The sequence below is a fragment of the Poecile atricapillus genome, chromosome Z (genome assembly GCF_030490865.1).
Source record: "Poecile atricapillus isolate bPoeAtr1 chromosome Z, bPoeAtr1.hap1, whole genome shotgun sequence".
NCBI lineage: Eukaryota > Metazoa > Chordata > Aves > Passeriformes > Paridae > Poecile > Poecile atricapillus.
In genome coordinates, this window is record NC_081289.1 from 60,884,157 (window position 1) to 60,905,250 (window position 21,094).

Consider the following 21,094-nt stretch of genomic DNA (forward strand, 5'->3'; position numbering starts at 1 on the left):
ACACAGAGGCCAGGCAGTGGTTGAGAGAACATACCAAAAGTGTTTTTCGAGCTAGTGTTTTTTTGCGTTGCAGTTGATACCCTTCCCAATCATGTGAAACCCTATTGGCCCACAGAGTGTGTAACAGCCAGCGATGGCGAGGACCCCAGTAGGAAACAAAAACTGAAAGTAGAGACCAAGGTCAACGTAGAGCTTCACAGGGAAAACCAGGTGAACCACAGCAATGAAGCACCACAGGACAAGGAGAACGAAGGGCAGCAGAAGGAGAACAGACCTCTGGCCCACCAGAATAACCAACAGCCGGAACAGAGGAAAGGTAGCACAGCCAACCCAGCCTCACAGTTGGATTGGGAGACTGGGGGGTTAAGAAGCATTAATTAGTTTAAAAGGTAGCTCTGTCAGGGAAAAATACTTTCCAAATGGCTCTAACCTGTGTAGCCAGATACACTATGGGAAGCTAGTAGGTAGTTGCTGAAGTCCAACTGTTTTGATTATGAAATGAAGTGCCAAACAAGGAGTCTTAGTAAGAAATAGAGAATGTAGCATCTTGCATGTGCTTAGCTTGAGAAATGAAATTACTGATAGACTTTAAATGTTTTATTATTCCCTCTTTTCCTAAACAGGCATCTTAAAAAATAAAGTTACCTACCCTCCCCCACTGGTGGATAAGAACATGAAGAATCGTTTGCGGGAAAAGCTGTCGGATTACAATCAGAGCACAGTCTCATCCAGGACTACTTCCCTAGGGACAAATGAGGGGGTCCGCTCTCCTTCGGACTCAGGGGTAACAGTAAAAAATGTTCGCAGGGAGCAGTCTCGAGACCAGCTCAATGGCATGGCCATGAACCTCCACGTGGGAACAGGACATGCTGACACCTCAGACTCAGAGTAAGTGCCACATCGGGTTGCCCTGGCCGACCTCCTTTGGTCTCACCCTTCGCCTTCCAACCACAGACTCATACATGAGCAAAAACTTTCCTCTGGTGACTGGCCAGAGTCCTTCACCAGTGACTGTCTTGCTGGTTTGCCATTAACCTTGTGCCCAGGCCATGTGTTTCAGTGATGAGAAGGCCAAAAGAGGCGTCACGGGCATGGTGCTGTGACAGACACCTGCTACTGGGTCGCCCTGGCAGGCTCTGAACTGGCAGGCTGAGGTGGTACTGGCACACTTGGACAGGAACAGCCTTGCTCTGCCCAGACTTGGGTGGGGAAAGGCACAAGGCTGTGGGGGGCATGGTGTGAGTGTCCATGTGGGCAGAGAGAAACCATGGGTGAGACAGGAGACCCCAAGGCTGGAGAGAAAACCAAGCTACTGATCCTAAATTACCAGGCATGTGATTCCCACTTGCTGCATGGCAATCGGTGTGTGAGTTTACCATTGTAAACTAAATCAAATATAAACAAAAGGTTGACCAAGCTCTCAGCCAAAGGGAATTCTCAGAAACCTCATTACTCATCACAATTCTTGCATTTTAAATTAAGACAACAGCCATACATAAAGTCTCTGCAGGCATTTTATGCATATAGTCTCATTTTTTATTAACATGAATAATAGTCATATTCTTTCACCAAACCAAGAGAAAATTTCTCCCCCAGCTTTAACTCTGGCACTATTCCACCAGGCTTTAAATACCCCTGTTGTCTGGGTACACAGACCATTCCCACCTCACTTTAAAAACAGATCTTTGGATTGCTGGGAGTTGGCTGATGAAATAGATCCTGGTTAGCCAGGAAACGTGGATGTTTTGAATAAGCCATAAGTGAATAAGCTGCTACCAGGTAACACAGTCATTACTAGAGAATAATTCACCAGCTTGTACTAAGCAACTGTGTTATCTCCAAAGCTTTGGCATGGTGGAAAGCTCTGCTGTTGGCAGCAGATTGCATGAATCCATCTGATACACCAAGCTTCTAACAGCTGGTGAGATCTGTGTGTGGACCTTGCATCCTCAGCTAAGCATTAGACAAACACAAGCCTTCTTCACAGAGCATGACCCCTTACTGAAAACGATTAGGTGGGTTTGGGTGGAGTGGTTTTCCCGTGCCTGTTTAACCCTAAGCCTGCATGATCACTTCTTCTCACTAACAGAGGCAGTAATGAAACTTCAATTTGAACCATCAGGAAATTGTGATCACCTCTGCACGGTTTCGACTCCTCTCCACGGGGTCACTGCCTTGGACTTCATCAGAGTGGCCATACGGTGAGGAGGATGAGGTGGGCATCCATTCCCACGTGGTTTCACATTCTGGCAGACTCCTGACCGCAGACACCATGCCTGGCTGCACTTGCAATAAGGGCTCTTTGTGGTACGCCCCTGCCACAGGAACCCATGCTGAAAACATGGAAATGGGCCCAGGGATGCACTGTGATGGACAGATACCTGTGCACGGCTCAGACAGTGCTGCAGGGGTTGCTTGTTACAGGGGAGAACCAAGGAAAAACACATTGTTTCCTAGTGGACCTACAATAAGCCTGAAGACAAAGCACTAGGAGGTGTCTCTTGTGGAGTTTTGATGGCTACAACATGAACCCTTGAGGTTGCTGAGCTCTAGGGAGGAATATCACAACAAGTGTCCTTTGGTTTCTATGCCAGCATCTCTGTCCACCCCCCTAGGGACACGTCGTCTTAAGAAAAGAAAGTTCTTTATAAATATATATATATAAAAAGTGTAGATACTTTTATATATTTTGTATGGTGTTGCTAAAGAAAAAGTTCCTTTGTATATTTTACATTTATACTGATCTTCTTAATTTGATAATAGGAAATCAATTAAAAAGATGTTTTGATATTTTTTATATGAACATTGCACAATTTTACTTGAATTTGGCGTTTGATAAGTAACTGAGGTTTGCATGGAAGCCACTTTCAGACACAATGCAGTTTTCAAAGTAATACAGTAAAGATCACATCAAAATCCATGACTATAATTTATAAGTTTTGTTAACAGATTTTGGAACACTTTAAGGGCACAATACGTTTTCCTCATAACCTTTTCTAAACCTCACAAAAATTAGTTTTTTTTTCATTTTTTTGGTATTATGATCTCTTCCCAGAAGTGCATTGACGTGTTCAGGAACTGAAATTCAGGACTACACATATCTTTGTGTAAGGTTTCAACACAATCCTGGTCTGGAAGAAGTCAAATCAGTATTTCTCTTACCAAGAACAAGAAAATAATTGGTGTGGTTGTGTGATAGCTTTTGGCCTGGTCTGGTTTTGCAACAAACCAGCACTCTACATGTCCCAAGGAGAGGGCCCTCCTTCCATGGCTCAAATTCTGCCTCAAGTGCAGGATTACTTTTTCTCTTTTTTACTCATTGGATTCAGCGCATTGCTAATCAAAGCAGAAATACAAGACTTAGAAGGCGTCCAAATTTGACTGCCCAGCTCTTTGACAAAGCCCTGGCCTTCTTGATATTTCAGAAAGCTCATGGAAGGCTTAAGGTTTCATGTTTTCCACAAAATGTGCTGATTTCACAAGTATAGTAAAGTTAAGAGTGACCTGTCTGCTGTCTTCACCTTCTTGCAATGTTTACAAAAAGAGGGAAAGTAAGATGTGGAAAAGTTTGCATCCAACACTGTGAGCCACAGAACAGCCAGTGGCTCCCATGGTGGGAATACGTGACTCCAAGGATGGCAATGGTGTGTCAGTGCCTGTTGTCTGCCAAAAAGGCTTTCAGGAGCTCCTTGCTCACCACAGCAGCCCTTTTGGGAAGATATTGGCTATTATTTGTGCAAATAGTGTGAAAGGGAAGAAACAGAAAATCGAGCTAAATAAAATGCAGGAGTTGAGGAAAAGATGAGAAACTGTATACTGTAATCTCTGTTTCATTGTATTCCTGTGCATTTTCAAAGTATCAAGGAGGCCTTTGGAAGGGGAGAGGGAGGAAAGATGCTGTTCCTTTAAAATTTATGCAACATACTGTGTGACATTTTCTGACAGAAAAAAAATTTGAATGTTTTAAGGGTCTGGCACTTGGCTGTGTGCTCAGGCATTGTGTATAACCCATGCTAGTTGTTCTTACATCTGTGTATGTATATTTTGTCCCAGTGAGATGTAGGTAGTTTTTATTTTGATCTGAATTGTCGCAGTAAATGAGGGTCAGTTGTATTAATGACAAAAAAATTAAAACTTATTTTTATGACTTTTTAAAAGCTTTATGGCAGATTAGACACTGGAAGTTTTTTGGTTTTTTTTAACAAATGTATATTTATTAATGTGCAGAACACTGGAATTGCAGCACAGATGAAAGGAGAATTTACAATAAATTAAGAAATGTTTTTGAACTTGTATTCTTCCTCTGGTGGTTTATTTTTAAGTGAAGCACAGATGATGAGGGTCCAAGTGGCATTTCCTGGGGAATAGCAGGAGCAGGAACGTGCAGGTGCCCATCTCTCACCGAGGCAGCAGAGGCTGTAAAGCACCAAGCAGCCAGTGCACACCCCCCTGCAGCCCAGGGCGCTGTGCTGGCACAGGATGCTGCAGCGTGCATCGCATTTCAGTCCAAACCTGCCAAATTTTTCATGTGTGGGAAATGCTCCATGGAAGAGAAATGCCCTCTGCTAACCCAGAGCAAAGCAGATCACCAGGAAAGCATCAGATTTAGAAAAGGACATGTGAGAGCAGCTCCAGGGGAGTGGCAGCCAGCCAGAGGGCCTTCTCATTCTGTCTGGGCTCTGTCCTTGGCTCTCCCAAGCCAGCTGAGGCCAAGCCGTGGTCCTGCTCACTCAGTCCTTTCCAGGCTGTTGTGCAAGTCCTCATTCATGCATCTCACAGGACACAGCAGTGACCTGCACATCTTGTCAGCTATCTGGAAATAAAAGTATTTCTCAGTGTCAACTGGCCAGGGTCAAGCCAGGTGGAGAGCGCCTGGCTACTGATTTAGGAGCAAAATCAAATCTTCAAGATCTTCAAAACTGAAGAAACAGCTCTGCCAAAACTTGCCACTAAACAAATTGCAGTAATTATCCCAAAGGGAAACTTTTAGATTTTATTGTATAAGTGCAATATTTGGTAGAACACTTGAGTTTTTTTCTCAAGTATTAGTCCACCATTCTGTGGAGAAGCAGAAATAAACCTCAGGCTTTCACATAAGCAGGTTAGTTAAGGGACAGACCAGCCCTGTGATCCTGTCTCCAGCAGCAACCTACAGCATATGTTTAGGAAAAGAGGATTATCAGCCACACGTTACATGGCAAGGTGGCCCCAGCAGGGCCCACAGCCCCCAGCTCTCTGCAGCTCAGGACTTCCCAGAGGGAGGGGTTGTGTTTGTCTCCAGAAACCCATATATTTCCCTCATACATCTCTCATGTCATTTTGGATCCATTTAAATTTCTAGTACACAGTGGGCTGCCAGATTCGGTCACAAGCAGCAAGAAAAGTTTCTTCCTTCAGCTTCATTCCTGTCCCATACAATGGACACCTTTGCTGCTTGCAGCAGAAGAAGCAGTGAGAATAATCTCTCAGTCAGCTTCTCCAGGTCAAAGAGAGAGACAGACTCTGTCCTAGAGGACTTGAGTAATCTCTTTCCAGCTGGGCAGCTCAGATCTCTCTAACTGTTCCATGTGCAGAAACACTGCTGTACATTTTACCCTTCCTTCTTGTCCTTCCTCAACCCATTTCCAGGCCAACTATAGCCTTTTTGGTGGTGGCAGGGAGAGAAGAGACCAGAGCAGTCCACAAAATGCTAGTAGTAGGCCTGCTAACACCCCCCAAAAAAAGGATTTTAATTTTAAAAATGTCGATTTCATTCACTTTTCCTGTCCTAATCTTTACAATTATATTTGGCCTAAGCAAATTGTAGAAAAAAAAATTCCTTAAGAGATACACCACTGGCAGCAGCATGGCACGGTAAGGCTGCAGTAACATAAGCAGTCCCAGCCCCTTCAACAACTCAATATACTCAAATATATTCAAATATACTCAGGGATCTGTCTGAAAGTCTTAAACAATAATCCCAGTGGAATTGCCAGTAGCCTGCAATAGCATTTCTGAGGATGATGAGTTCCCTTGTCTGACTCCTTATGCCATGCTTAGGGACACAGCCCACTCAGCTGCAGAGGATGCTCCTGCCAAGGAGATCCCCAGCATCCCTGGTGAGATATCACCACTGTCCACACCAACACCACCCACAGCACAAGGAGCAGTCTGGGGTGCATTTGGGTCTCACAGCCTCTTCTGCAGAGGTTCTGCCCTGCCTTTATGCTCCTGTTTGCACATGTGCAACTCACTTCTCCTCCCTAAAAGAAGCAATTTCTGGTAGACTCATTTTCCATTTTATTCTATTGATTTTTGGATCCATCCTCCAGTTTCTCATAGTCATTTTGGATTTTAGTCCTATCCATGAGGATGCCTGGAGGCAGCATCTGCAACCTTTACAAGCTACCTTTTCTTTTCCAAACCATGAATGAAAATATCAAATAAAACTGAGCCCAAGAGGGTTTTTGTAGCACTTCTCTTCTTGCCAAGCAAGTTTTGCACCTTCCTCGTATCGATTAACATCAGCTGCACTGACAGTGTTTTGTGTGTGTGAATAGAGTGTGGGGCAGTGTCAAACCATTTACTGAAGACATGTTCCATCTGCTGCTGCCACTCCTTTATCCACTGTGCCAGGCATTGTATTAAAGAACATTAGATTAACCTGAAGTGTGTGTGGCTAAGGGACCATGTTAATTCACGACTGTCTTCTAAATACTTGAAAGCATTTTTAGGTGCCCCCAGGAGCCCCCCAGAGCTCTGTACTGTGCTGGTGTGTCCCCTTCTGCCTTGCTCAGACATCTGCTGCTGCCATCCCTCTGCTCAAAGATACTTCTGAATAAAGTATCCACTCCTTCACACCCAAGTTTTGCACAGCCTGAATATATTGCCTTTATTTGAAGGGAGACACAGACTGATTTCCCTGCAGACTGATGCTTCATGGAGATGCTGTGAGAGCCCAGACTCTGCACTGGGTCAGGAGACACTGCAGAGTTGGAGCAGCTCTCTCTCTCTCTCTCAGGGAGAGAGCTGTGCTTAAGGTGAGAGGTGCCCTGTCTCTGACAACTGCCATGTGTCCCAGGGCCATCCCCAGCCAAAACATGGGGCTGCTCTTCCCAGCCTGCCCTGACTTCTGGAGCCCCTCCTGACCCCCACAAAGTTCTCATTTTACATGAGATGCACCCAGGAAACAGAAATGAGCTCTGGCTTTCCAGGTGCCGCCACTCTCATCATTAAAATAGTTGTAGTGCAACCAGCTGGGTGGTTCTCTGTGTTAGTTTCTTACAGGTTGGGGCTTTTCCCCTCCGGAAACATAACATTTTGCAGAACCATCAACCCTTTGGGCTAGTGTGTAGGAAAACCTTTTGCTTTTGGTCATTTGATGGAAGGTCTTCAGAAGTTCATCTTGAATGATCTTGTTTGCTTGTTCAGCCTGTGCTTTCCAACTGGAGAATGTAGATTTGGGTCTGTGTTTCTGTTAGGTATTCATACACTCAAGGAAACAGTGAGCATGGGAAGTCCTGTGTATGTATAAAGAGGACAGCTGAAGCAGAGGGTCTTTGTGAATGATTCATTCCCTTCAGGTTAGGAACATCCCACTGAACTCCATACAAAGCAGCAGCTGCTGTGGTAAGTGAACAAGTTTCCAGGGGAAACAGTAAATCAGGCATTGATTTTGAGAAAAATCAATACCTTTTATTATATCTCTATTTCCTGAATAAAACAAGCAGAAATGCCTAGAATGGTCAACTCCTCCACTTACAGCTGCACAGGTTTCAGGGATGGAAAGGATCAGGGAAAAGTTGGCTTAGGGGCTTTAAGGGTTAGGGTTCACACTTCTGGCACAAAATGGCCAAATGAATGGGAGTGAGCAGGTGGTCAGGACGGACCAAGCTGCCATCAAAGCACTCCTGACACAGCTTTCTCCACCGGTTTGTCCCAGGAAAAACATTTTCCTGGCTGATCTTATCTAGGTTATGCCAAACACAACCCAAAAGCAGCTTGTGTATTTTCTTTCCTGTTCACTCTGTGACAGGGCAAGGCCTCAAGCATCTTTTGCATCGCTTCCCTGTGGGCAAATCTGTGGCAGAGCCAGTGCCATTGCAACAGAGGTAAACCCGAACGGGCTTCTGTCAAGGCTGTTCCTTGGCTGGAGCAGACCAGTAACAAAGTGCTCCTGTCTCTTGCAGAGTGTTTAGTTTGTCTCTGTGGTGATACACAGACACACCAGCATCCCTTGGGATTTTCTGCAGGCTCCATCTGTGTTAAACATGCCGCTTAGGAGGTTTAACATGGGAGGTTCACCCTGGCCTCCGCTGGGCTGGCTTTTCATGGCAGGTGCTCAGGACAGCAGCATTAGCTACAGGAAGTCCATTGTAATTAAAGGGTTGGACAGTTCTGGCAAGAAGCACCGGAGCAGAGCTGCCTACTCTAATTCCCAGGATCAATCTATTGTGCTTAGACAGTATTTACATGTTTATCCTGACACATCAGTGATGCTCTCCTCTGGCCTCAGAAAGAAGGCAGCTTGCAGGAGCCACCTTTAAAGTCATCAATCTCAGCTCTCCTCTCAGTATTGAATTCCCCTGCTTACTCTGGAGTTCAAGCACTGCTGTTGCATTGAGAACACTGCAGCGGAGACACATGAGGACAGTCTGCTCCATGAAATGGTTATGTCTTAAGTAAGACTCAACACCTGGCTACTAATCAGTTCACAGATTCTTCTTGTGCTCTGTCTCCTTCACCCCAAAAATGTAGGTGTAAAACTAACTGTGTAACAATCTCATACCATAAAACACATTTAATATTTAAACCCAGTGTAGATTATTCTGATTTATTTCTAAAGGTGTTACTATATGAAAAAGTACTAATGGTACATAAAGTGATTCTCAACTTAAAAGCCACACTTGAAAGCTTTCAAACTCGCAATAGATTTATCACACTGTTTTACTACATATAGCAAATTTGCTAGCCATGGAGCTGTTGGTGTGACATGGCCTATAGAGTCCTTCACGTACTCCCAGAGAGGAGAGAGAAAAATCTGTGAAGAGTAGTTAAGTAACTAGATTAAAATAAAAAGTACCTTTAATCCAGCACCAATCTGAAATCCACCAGATGCTACATGGCTAGTTATCCTATTTTTGCACACCAGTCCATTTTGTGTTTACAGTCCATCCTTCTTTGATGTTTATAGTTTCATACAAAGCCTCATCCAGAGTAATGAGACCATACTAGACCAGCTGAGTTTGCTTTGTCACCAAGCAGGAGCTGCAGCAGGGCTGGGGACATAGCCTTTGAGACAGACAGATTTCCAGAGATCTGTGCTACCCTTTCTTAAATGCAAATTTCACTGAAGTCCTTCAAATGAGAGAAAAATGTTCCATCACTGGTTTTTACTCAGTCTCTCCTCCTGTGTTGCACTGAGAAGTGGGCACAGCCCAGGATTTTCCTGCTGTGCTGGTGTTCATCAGCCCTGCAGAACACAGCAGATTGGGAGGCAGAGGAAATCTCTACAGTACCTGCCACAGGGAAGAGGAGCACATGGGGCATCCTCCCTGCTCCCAAGGACGTGGCTGAACTTCCTGTTTCTGCTCTGATCAAATTTCACTGAAATAAAGAGAACTGGATGCACAGATGGATGAGCTGGCTCCCACCAAATCAGTGATACATACATCTTGAGTCTCCTTTCTCCCTAGGGACATTCTCAGAGAAAAGGAAAATTCACCATTTGTCTAGGAGTCCAACTTGAAGTTTTTGATGCAACCCAGATGTCCCATCTGCCAGTTAGAACTGCCACCAACACTGCTTGCAGACTACATCCAGCTCAGGCAACCCCAGAGACACAAATTCAGGAGCCCTGCAAGAATGCAAAGCACCAGAGGAATTTCTGTCATGAGCCCCCACAGCACTTGCACAGAAATCCAGGACAGAGCAGTCAGATCACTTTTCTCTTGACGAATCTTCTTACTGGAAGTAAGTCTGCTGCTGCTTTTCACCACAGGGATGATATGCTGTAATTACAAGACTGGTATTTTCCTGGGAGCCTCCTCAAAAGATTGTGCTGTTGAATGGGAAATTCAACTGAATTATCAAAGTCCAGAGCAGGGCAGCCACACGAAAAAACTTAATTTCTCCAGGTAGGGTCTGTTGAAGGGGTATCTGTCCATGTATTTCCTTGTTTCTAGGACCTTAAGATTGCAGAATGAATTGGGAACTCTTTTGCATTGAAGAAGTTACTTTGTATGCTGCAAACCTACATAGAATGAGGAGTCCATTGACTTTTTGCATTCTTAAGTTTCTGTACCTGGTACTATGCCGGCAGTAAAAAGCAAGACATTTTAGAAAAGAAAAACCCCAAAAGTCAGTGCTCACCAGAACCCTCACATATTCAAAGAAGTGTAAGAATCTGGTACTAGTTCTCAAGAGAAAAAAAAAAGAAAATCTCCCTTTTACTTCTACCCATTCAAGAACCAGATGAAATTTGAGTGACCAGGAAACAGATGACTGGCACAGTGTGGCACAGGGGAAAGAGGGCAGGCAGGACCTGAACTCTGACCAGTAAGTGTGTGTTTTCCCTGCTGCCGGGGCTGTCACCGGCCTGACCTGTACCATGGTCTGTGCCCAGCCCCACTGAGAGTCTGGCTCCAAAAGGTGCTGCTTCTCAGGGGGCCCATGGCTGTGCTGACATGCCTGGGCAGCTTTATCCCTGCCCTGAGCAAACCCACGAGGGGCAATTCTTCCAATGGATTGGCTCAGTAAAAATCTAACACAAAAGGGCAAAACTCACAATTACGGATGTGCTAATTGCCACCATCTCCCGACAATGTTGCCCACGGCTGGGAGAGATGACCTTGATGCCCTGGTGCCTCCTGGTGCTGAAGCTGGGAATGGCACATCACTTCCCTGCATCACTGGTGCGTTTCATAAACTGCTGAACTTAAACATCATTCATTCCTCTTCCAGAGTTCAAAGCACAGACATACATTTAGTGTAAAATAACTATGTACTTTACTGGGGACAGGTACCTTTAAGTAAGGAAAAAAAAGCATTTTATTTATGCATAAGAGATAAATTTATTGTTTCAGACATGATTTTTGTATTAAAATTCTTGTATGTGTAACTACTATTACAGAACACTTCAGGACACCCCTTGATATGGATCAATATAAACAGCACCGTACAGTCCAACAAAATTGCACCAGACTGGCTTTAGTTTTAAACTCCTTCAGGGATAACAGTCAAGAGCTGGGACTCTCTGGTTAACTGGCCTTAAGAACCACATTTATTATAGTTTTTATTGTTCTCAGGCAGCAAATTCTCCGAAGTCCTTCAATAAACAGTCCCAAGTGTTATGTTGCTGGTTCTATTTTGTCAATCTCTTCCTTCTTTGGACTCTCCTCTCGGTTTTTGCCCTGTTGCAAGGTATACACAGATGGGCCCATCCTCAGGATCTTCCCACTGCCCAGGCACTCATCTCCCTTGTAGAACACAGCAAACTAGGAGATAAACACAGAGAGAGTGTCTTTTTAGCAGCTGCAAAAACCATGGTGAGAAACTTCAGGCTGTGCAAAACCTGCTGGACAGCAATTTATATCTGTTCTGTCTAAATTTTAAAACCTCAAAACGAAAAAAAAAACCCAAATTATAGAGGATTTGTAGGCTCACATGAGTGTAAATTTATAAACATGTTGGTGGAAATTTCATCATGAACTTCTACAAGGCTATCACAGCTCTTCAGTTACTGAGGTGGAATGGATTGTGCTGGAAAGTTTCCTTTCCAAAGGGGATGACATACATAACATCATCTGCATCTTCACTGGACCTTCCCCAGAAAACTGTGCCCAGCCTACGGTGGCACTTGTAAACACAGGAAGGTGACCAAAAACTATGGCAGCAGACCATCTGCAAGGAGGCAACTGGAGCTCCCTGATGTGCTCAGCAGGTTCCTGCAGGAGAGGGGAGCCCAGACCTCCTGCCTTGTCTCACTCCCTGGCACTACAGAGCCTGGTTATAGGCTCAGCAGCTCCTGGCACTCAGGAGCCTCTCCTGAGCTCTGTCTGGATTCCTCTCAGCTTCTCTCCACTACAAACAGTTCTCAGGTAATTTCCCTCCTGAGGTGTCCCACAGGCCCCCAAGTATGGGAAGGGTGGGTAGAACATATGCTGGGAGAAGGGATGCAGGGAATGCTTGAGAGCCAGTGTGCTGGAATGTGATGGAGTATCTTTATATTGGCAATGTTAAAAGGTATCCCCCTTTTAGGCACAGCACCTCTTCTCAGCTCTGTCCAGGACAATGGAATTCACCAGTCTCACTAAACAGGTTTGAACGCTAAACCCATATTAAGCAGGCAATTCCCAAATTAATGCCTTTTAAAATCTATTTCCTGCAAACAACAACAGCTTCCATTTCTGCATAAACATCTGATTACCAGAGATGCTTCCATGTATTTCTAAAATTTGTAAACAAGTTTCTTAGACTATACAGATAACAACAGATCATTAGAACTAGAAACAATAGAGCTAACCATTCGCACATGCAAATAAATTAATCACTTTGCTCCAGCTAATGAAAAAGCTATTCTGTTTTGTTACCGAGATAAGGTAAAACACAAAAATGGAAGGAAAACTACTTCTAATAACTTACCTGTCCAGGTGTGATAGCTCTTGCTGGCTTCACTAGTGTTACCCACACACTCCCATCTTGGTTTAGAGTCAGGACACAAGGCACTAGAGTGGAAAATGATCCAACACCTGACAGTTAGCCATTATATTCATATTAGAGAAGGCACTAAACAGATCTAAGGCTCAACAGATCTAAGGCAAGATACTACTGCACAGAATTGTTTTGTAAGATTGCAGAAACAGGAAGGCCAAGCCAAAACCTATCCACTATTACTGCAGAACTGCACAAACACACTACCAGAGTTTCACGAGAGTAAGACAAAAGAAAAACAAGGCTTGACTACCCAGTGCCATCTGGTGCCGAAATCTGAAATGACATTCCATCATCTTCTCTCTAACGAGCTCTGCCGGAGGTTCCTCTGCTATCCAATGCACTCGGTTTGTCCGCAGGAGGTCTCTGTACAGAGCAGGGTGATCTCCTGATGGTGCCTTAAAATACGTTTATTTACTGCTGATGTTTTTGCCAAAGAGCATGTAACTTGTAAAGTGAAGCATGGAATACTGAAGAAGCATCAAGCCATAGCAACATGAAGGCAGTATGAGCAAGAAAGCAAACACTTATTAGCACTTAAATTAGGCTAAAGAAAGCCTAAATGATTTGTCAGTCTTCTACTTTTCAGAGTCCTATCTCTCTTCTTTTACGCTTTTCCCTCCATTTGCATTTCTGCCTTCTTCAGGCTGAGTTCAGAAATCTGACCTTCTTTATCCTACCTCCACAAGATGCTACCTCCCTCTTCTCCAACTTCCCAAATGAACACCTCCCCAGCAAAGGCATTCCCTTTGACAAACTCACTGCAGGACATAAAAGTTTTTTTTAGTGCTCCTGTCTGTTTCTTCTCATTGTCATTTGACTATGGTCCCCTGCACTGGCACATCAACAAGCAGCAGAACACCACATTATAATCACATCAGTATCCAGGAAGCCTAACAACTGCATTAACAGGAAGAAATATTATCAATGTCAGCAAGCTGCAGAACTCTGCATCCCCTCATATGATTAGCCATTAACACAACAATTAGCTATATTTATCATATGTATTCTGCCTCAGTTTTCAAAATTATAAAACTGTGTCACTGGCTCCTCGTTCTTTTACTAGAAAAACAAAGCAGCAATAAATCATAAACCAAGGTAATACACATTTTATAAACCACATCATAATAACTAAGGTAAAACTCTCATGCTTGAGAGTAGAAAATGAGAGCTCAGAGATTGGCGGATTCTTTTCAGTATTTGCTCTTTGCTCGGAAAAGCTCTATGCCAAAATCAAAAACAGTTTGGTGCTCATGAAAAGCCTGTTTGGAAAAGATGTTTCACATCTGCTGATGCTACACTAGTTGGTTCTTGTTTCCCCCAAGAAGAGAGCCAAGAATTCTGTGCAGGTTAGGCTCACATTCCATACTGCAGCAGTCACAAAATGCATGCATTAGTCATTTGCAAACCCAGTGTTAATTAACTCACCACAAAGACATCTCCAGTGCTGACATCTTTGTCTACAACAAACCAAGCATCCTTGAGGCCTGCCAGTCGAGCCCTCTGGCCTATTGTGAAGAGGAACCAACCTAAAGAAATATGGAATGATGCTAGCAACTTTTCATCTTTTCCTTTCAGAAGAACACATTAAAATCATTTGCCCAAAACTTTACTGCTAAACAAAGAATAACAAACCAAGCAGGTTTAGAGAAGAGGGCCAGCCACAAACTAAACTAACATCTACTTGAAATTTCATCTGTACCTGAAATGCAAACTAAAGATTACAAATTAATCCATTTCAACTGTGGCATTCTTAAGTCTTATAAAAGACATACATTTACTTATTTCAGTTTCAATTTGTGTGGGTTATCTACCATTCAATCTCGCCAGTCTCCCTTACTTTTATGTACCAGTATAATAATCTATGATCATAAATTACTTGGGAGAGGAACTTTGTTCTGGCAGCTTGAACTGAGGATAGCAAAGGAAGAACACACAGAGAAAAGGAGAAGTTAAGGTGCCCATATTTGATGATATCCTGCTATGCATCACTGAGGTGCATTTTCTTCTGCAAACTTTAGGCCCTAAAGAATATGGAACTGAAGCACAGTCATTTTGAAGGAATTAAGTGAACAGGGGTCTCTTGGTATTAAAATAACAACTACTTAGTACCAACAGAGTAACCCTAAAACTTATTTACTTTCTTGCATTCCAGAAAAAACAACCATGAATTAGTTGTAGTTCAAGGCTCTACTATTGTATACAGCAAGTTTTCCATGGTTTAACAAACTGGATAAAACCTATGGACTCCTTTGGAATTTCCCAAAATACTGTTCATTTACCTAAAAGTAAGTTATTAAAGTGGGTTAGAGAATTACCTTTGTGTCTTCCCATCACCTGCTTATCTTCTATGGAAACAAAGTTACCTGGTTGAGGTTCCAAATACTAAAAAAGAGGAAGAGGTAAGTCACAAGACAGCCCAAGAACACCTCATAGTATATTTCCGATTCTGTCACTACAAACTCTTGAAGCTGAAAAATAACTCTTCAAGAAGCAAACTCTGCCCAAGCAGCTTACTGACTCCTCCTTGACGCTGCTCTCAGAGTAAAGCAGAAAGGGTAGTCCCTATGAGCAGCAATTCTAGGCTTCACCTCCCCTATCTCCATGTATGTCAGGAGACAGCAGGATCCAGCAGTCTGTCCCTCTCACATACCAGCTATTTGTCAGAGCCTGGCAGGTACAGGAGTGCATGTTCACTTCTTTTGCTCCAGAAAATGAGTGACATCTGGAAGAGGGGCAAGATACTTCCTACAGGATGTGGAAGTCAGCTTCTAACTAGGCTTATGACTGCAAAGGGAGGTAGGACACTGATACTTACAGTGGGCCACAAGCTGCTAGAGATTTTTCTATAGACAGTGTTTTAAAAACTGAACATCAAAATGAAACAAAGATTGTCAGAGATTTAGTGTTGCTCACCTCAAGAAGGAATTTTTCAAAGTTTCTTTCACCAATGAAACAGACCCCCATACTCTGAAAAAGGAACATGGAATTGAATACACAAAAGCAGAGAAAAACATTTGAAATAATGTCTATTAATGATCTGTCCAAGATTTTTTTTTCTTCCTGTGTATCCCAAATTATCTTAGGCATTTCATAAGCAGATCCATAACATCTGCTGCAACATAGGTAAACTAATTTTATAGAGATTCAGTGAGAGCTGTAAGCATAGAATTAAGAGGGATAATAGGAAGTAGAACATCTGTTCAATAAATACATTGATCTTGGTGACTAGATTGTATGTATATTAAAAACAGTGTCTTTCATATTGAAGTACAAAAGCAACAAAATGATAGTGATGGTCCATCTCTTGAAAAAAAACAACACTTTCAGAACCAAATAGGCTTTTCTTTTCCTTCCAGTTACTGCTGACATTCTTCAAACACCCATTTACTGAGGCTGAATATAAGCATGAAAAGCAATCAAGGCAGCATCAGTAGCCACGACTGCCTGCATTATAGGTTTTAAGATCAACTCATGAAGTCTTAGTTCTCACAGAAACATAACTTTTTTTTTTTTTTTCTTTTTAAAAAGAGTAACTGGAAAAACAGAATGATCCAATTTTTAAAGACATACTGAGAACTAGTTTTAAGTGAGGAATCTCTTAAAAGTTATGGAGAATAAAGAACAAAGATTTTCCCCTTGCTGTGATAGAGGATGCTTTCTTTTAGGCTCATAGCATCCTACACATTCACCTTCATCTTAGTTCTTCTGAGATACAACAGCAGACAAAATACACAACTAACCACAAGCTCCTAAAAGTACTTTTAAGGAAGTAGCCAGCTATGAGAAATGCTTCCCAACCTATCATATTATTCTTTTCTATCAGAAACGGACAGGTTGTCACAGGTTGAAGTTCAGAAAGTTCAGTAAAGTTGTTTTACGGAGAAATATAAATCAAAACAGTGTTAAGTGTTACCATGCCTCTTTTTTCTTTAGCACATGATGAAGGTCATGTTCTGCCGCTATCTTCTTTACAAAACTTTTTGTTAAATCCCCTAAAGGGAAGATGGTTTTCCTCAAAGCTTCCTGTGAAATCTGACTTAGAAAGAAGGTCTGGTCCTTAAAGAGGTCAGCCCCTTGAAGGAGTTTCACAGCTGCAAAGTGAAACACATAAAACATCTCAACATAATTACTATTAATAGTTCAAATTGCTTTAGCATTTTATTTGACAATCAATGTTTCTGATTTATTATTTTCAAATGCATGTTAGATACAGTATTTTACATACTTTTCAAGATCTAACAAAAACACTTGGATATTTTCTCATCACTAAAAAGATCTAGAAGATTCTGGTTTCGTACTCTGCAGAATCTTACAAAGACTTACAGTGCCTCATCTATATCAATACTGCATGTGTCACTGGCAAGGACATCGACCAGTACAAAAACAAAAAACAACTTTCACATTTCCCGTGAAGGAGAGAATGAAGATTCAAATACTTTGGCATATACTGTTCTTCAGAAAGATACTGTTTTGCCCTGAAATCACCCTACTAGAAATCAATTATTTGAGCAATCAGAGGAGTTATTACCAATGCTCAGAGACTAGTCTGACTTTTTTTTTTTAAATAGATTAGATCTTCTGATTATCCAGATGGAATAAAATTGGTCCAGTTTTGCAATCATGTTCTGCCCCCTCTCTTTTGAAGTTAATAGCTCTGCTGTTGTACAAACACTACTTATGTGTTCCTTGACTCAAACACTAACTACAGGCCAATAGTTCAGCCACAACTGGTGATACAAAATCTCAGTCACGGGGCAAGGAAGCCCATCACAAAACACAACTTCTGTAAATCAGAGCCTCTCACATGTATAGACCATAGGTCCAGCTGAGGCCATTGCAGCTTTCCAGAAGTAAAATTAAAACAAAGAAACAAATAAGTCCCTTTAAGTCCAGGGGTGGACAAATGGAAGCAGGGAATCTGTAATGTAAAATCATGACTGTGGCAGCTTTGCACAGGTTTAGTTTACAAGTTTCTTTCCCTTCAGGTATAGCCTGCTTCTCACCATATATGGGAGACATTCATCTGACTCATGAAACAAGAAAATGTAATGCTTGACAAGTCAGGGTCATTTTCAGTAATGTAAATACCTTGTTTAGTACAACCAACCATCTACAAAGGCTGGGGTTTAATTGGTAATCATTGTGTGTAAGGCCAAAACCATCCCTGATTCTGTGACACCAAATATAGTTTAAATTTCTCTTTCATACATAGGACAAAACATGAAATGAAGACACAACTTACTATTTCTAACTTCAAAACGGTTTCTGAAAAGCTTCTGTGGTCTTTTAGTATATTTCTGTTGAAACACTTCCTCATCCTCCAGTGAGGTCCTGGCATAATGCCCAGTAGCAATTGCATCTGCTCCTATTAAGGGAAGAAAAACCAAACATAACATAAAGGCACAAACTTGAAATCCACAGTTCCAAACACAACTGCAAACATACAGTAAGAAAAGCAGAAAGCAATGAAAGAAGAAAACCTATAGAGAAGTCTTATACTGCCAATAATTGTACTCCTGTTATTTAAATAATGCTAACTATTCACCAGCATGCCAGCACTTGTGCTTTTGTACTTTAAGGACCACCTAAGAATGTAAAACTTAACAGTCAGGTCAATGCACATCCCTGAAATAAATCTGTTCCTACATATGAGCAACCTAATCTAGTGTAAGACGTCCCTGCCCAGGGCAGGGGAGCTGGACCAGATGACCTTTAAAGGTCCCTCCCAACCTGAACCATCCCATGTTTTTTTATGTAAAAGCAATCCTAAAATAAAATTCTTTGCAATTATTGACACACTGCTACAGAGATATGAGTTAGGCATGCACGAGAACTCATGTATTTCCCCACCTTTTAAAGAGTTTGTTTCCTTTAAGCATTTCCATGACACACACTCTGTACTGACACACTTGAAAATGCCTTACCAAGGTTATCCATAGCATAATGCAGGAAATAGTTGAATTTGATGTGCTTGTTACACAAAATATCAGGATTAGGCGTCCTTCCCAATTCATACTCTTTTAAGAGGTCACTGTAAAATAAAGACCCAAATGTCTATCAGAATCATTAACATACATAATACCATCAGAAACTGGACAATGCTTAAATATGAGAAGACACAGTCACTGTAAACATTTTATGTTAGAAATAAAATACCCATTAGATTTTAATGTTCAAAAATCCAATGTTTGATAGTTTTTCTCCCAAGTGCACTGAGGTTTTACTTTTTTCCATCTGAAACAGAATCAATTGCTTTTTCCTTACCATGTGACACTACATTAAAAAACAGAAAATAAAGCAATATATCTCTTATTTTCTCTAACTCCTTTCTTAAAGTTCTGAATTCAACAACTCATATTAATAATTAAATCACCTGGGTCTACTCAGAGCTGCCTCCCTCTTGCTGGATCACACTGTACTCCTATGGTACCCTAGGAGTTCTATAAAGGAGTCACCAGAAAGCCACCCTCAATTCAGACCTTCTAGTAAAGCACAGAACCAGAGAGAGGACAATGAAACCTGTCTATCTCTGACAGAAAGAACTGAAACAGGCTTTGCACAAACCATGGGAAATACAAGACCTGGAACAGTTCTCACGATAAAACGTGTTTTATGTGAATAACTCTTAAAAGAGAGAGATCCAGAGGAGTAAATTTAAGATCAGTGATAACAGTAAAGAAAAATGGATTCTGAAACAAACCGAAACACTTGCAAAAGAATGTTAGGAAACACTGTACTAATAAACCCCAAGAAGTTTTGTAGCGCTTACTCATTCTCTCAACACCAAAATGGGAAAAATGAAGTGAACTTTCCTAGAAAAGAGATGTTTTGCAGTTTTCTTCACAGACTGTCCAAAAGTTTGGTGCTCAGCTTGGTGTCATTTCAACATGCAGTACAAATAGCATGACCATATTATTCCTCAGTTTCATGTAAGGTAGTAACAACACTACTTAAAGGGGGATGATGAAGATCAGGGAACAATTTTTATGTACTTTTATGTTGTTACACCAATGTGCCCCTTCTTGACCTACCTTCCAAGAAAATCTCTCAGCTCTTCCTCTGTAGAGCTTCCCTTAAAGTGCAACAAATTAACAGAAAATCCAAGCACCCTCTTTAAAGAACAGCTTCAGATTTGTTGTAAGTGGAAAGAAGCAAGTCAAGATCACAATCATTTTGTGCTAAACTGGATTCAGCACACATTACATAAAATGCACTTTGTAAGTTACACAGATAGTAACAGTACCCCATTAAATATTTTTTTTGAAGTTACAGTAAGGTTGGGCCAGTACATCAGTAGCTGAAGAAATAATCTGCAATAAAGCAATTTCTACACACTCACACAAGGAGAAATCTCCCACTAAAAAAACCGAACATATTAAAACTAAAATATAAATTCTAACCTTAAATACAAACGAGAGAAAAAAAATAATTCCTCAATATTTAACAGGCTTCAAGAATTTTTCTTAGCATTGGTAAAACTGCAATGAATTGCCCTTGCTCATTATCTCTCCATTCTTACTTTTCATATATATTTTCATATATAACTTTTCATATATGTAACACAATAACATACTAGTATACTTTAAGACCAGCTATCATAAAAGTGTTTTTACCTGAATACTTCATTCCAGTACTCCTTCACGTAGGAAACCTGGTGAAACGGGATATCAAGCTTCTGGCACACCCGATAAGCATCTTCACAATCTCTGTCAATGGAGCAAGCTCCCTGTTCATCCAGAGGGTCCCAGTTCTTCATAAACACACCTGTCACCTGATAGCCTATGAAATGAAGGCAAGAATGACTCAGAAATTCTTACAGCCTGGACACAAACCCTGTTTCTCAAGACTGCCTTTAGTTACTGCACGATACCGAAGATGTGAGCAGTCCTGTGCCACGCTTTACAGCGTGCATAGCTATGCTTTTTCTCTAGCTAACAGCTAACCCAAGCTCTTCTAGCGACCTAACGCGACGCCAAGTCACATCCCCCGCCCTGTCCGGCGGACCCCGCGGGGCCCGGCTCTCCGCGCTGCCGGGCCCGGCTCCAGCGGCCCGAGGGGGCGGCCAAGAGCGGGGGAGGCGCCGGCCGGACCCGGCTGCGCGGGGACCGAGCGGGGACCGGGCAGGGCCCCGCTGCCCTCGCTCCCTCCGTCCCGGCCCCAGCCCCGCACCTCGGCGGCGCAGCAGCAGCGCTGCCACGGCGCTGTCCACGCCGCCGGACACGGCGCAGGCCACGCGGCGTCCCTGGGCCGCCAGCATCGCCCCGCCGCCGCTTCCGCCCGCGCCTGCGCGCCGGCACCCGCCGAACCGAGCGGAGCGCGCCGGGAAGGGACAGAGGAGGCCTCTGGCCCTCATCAGCCCACCCAAAACCCTCACAACACGCTCGGCCCGACCCCTCCCACT

The 21,094-nt window shown here is 42.6% G+C and overlaps 2 protein-coding genes across 2 annotated transcripts in view; one reads left to right on the forward strand and one right to left on the reverse strand.

Annotated features, from left to right (window-relative positions):
* The window catches only part of LOC131573470 (cadherin EGF LAG seven-pass G-type receptor 1-like), a 163,679-nt gene extending 159,392 nt beyond the window's left edge, over positions 1 to 4,287 (forward strand). Inside the window, exons 33-35 of the mRNA XM_058827458.1 lie at positions 74 to 316; positions 624 to 888; positions 2,090 to 4,287. Coding sequence (XP_058683441.1) covers positions 74 to 316; positions 624 to 888; positions 2,090 to 2,114 — 533 coding nt within the window. The 3' untranslated portion in view covers positions 2,115 to 4,287. The remainder of the gene's footprint in view (positions 1 to 73; positions 317 to 623; positions 889 to 2,089) is intronic.
* Positions 4,288 to 11,237: 6,950 nt separating this feature from the next.
* LOC131573625 (mitochondrial tRNA-specific 2-thiouridylase 1-like) lies at positions 11,238 to 21,079 on the reverse strand. The gene is made up of 11 exons (XM_058827762.1): positions 20,863 to 21,079; positions 20,307 to 20,472; positions 18,618 to 18,724; positions 17,936 to 18,058; positions 16,612 to 16,784; positions 15,607 to 15,660; positions 15,009 to 15,075; positions 14,119 to 14,219; positions 12,944 to 13,088; positions 12,622 to 12,704; positions 11,238 to 11,474 (listed from the first exon to the last, which is right to left on the reverse strand). Exons 1-11 carry the CDS (start codon positions 21,044 to 21,046, stop codon positions 11,328 to 11,330), a joined length of 1,350 nt encoding a protein of 449 aa, XP_058683745.1. The 5' UTR covers positions 21,047 to 21,079; the 3' UTR covers positions 11,238 to 11,327.
* Between the last annotated feature and the right edge of the window lie 15 nt (positions 21,080 to 21,094).

What these genes read in the sequence shown, in the direction of transcription:
- LOC131573625 (XM_058827762.1), bottom strand. Translation starts at nt 21,046, where the DNA reads ATGAGGGCCAGAGGCCTCCTCTGTCCCTTCCCGGCGCGCTCCGCTCGG. An exon ending in CCGTTTTGAAGTTAGAAATA is followed by an intron (nt 16,785 to 17,935) that starts GTAAGTTGTGTC and finishes TTCACTTTGCAG; the next exon opens with CTGTGAAACTCCTTCAAGGG. An exon ending in GCACTGGAGATGTCTTTGTG is followed by an intron (nt 13,089 to 14,118) that starts GTGAGTTAATTA and finishes ACGTATTTTAAG; the next exon opens with GCACCATCAGGAGATCACCC.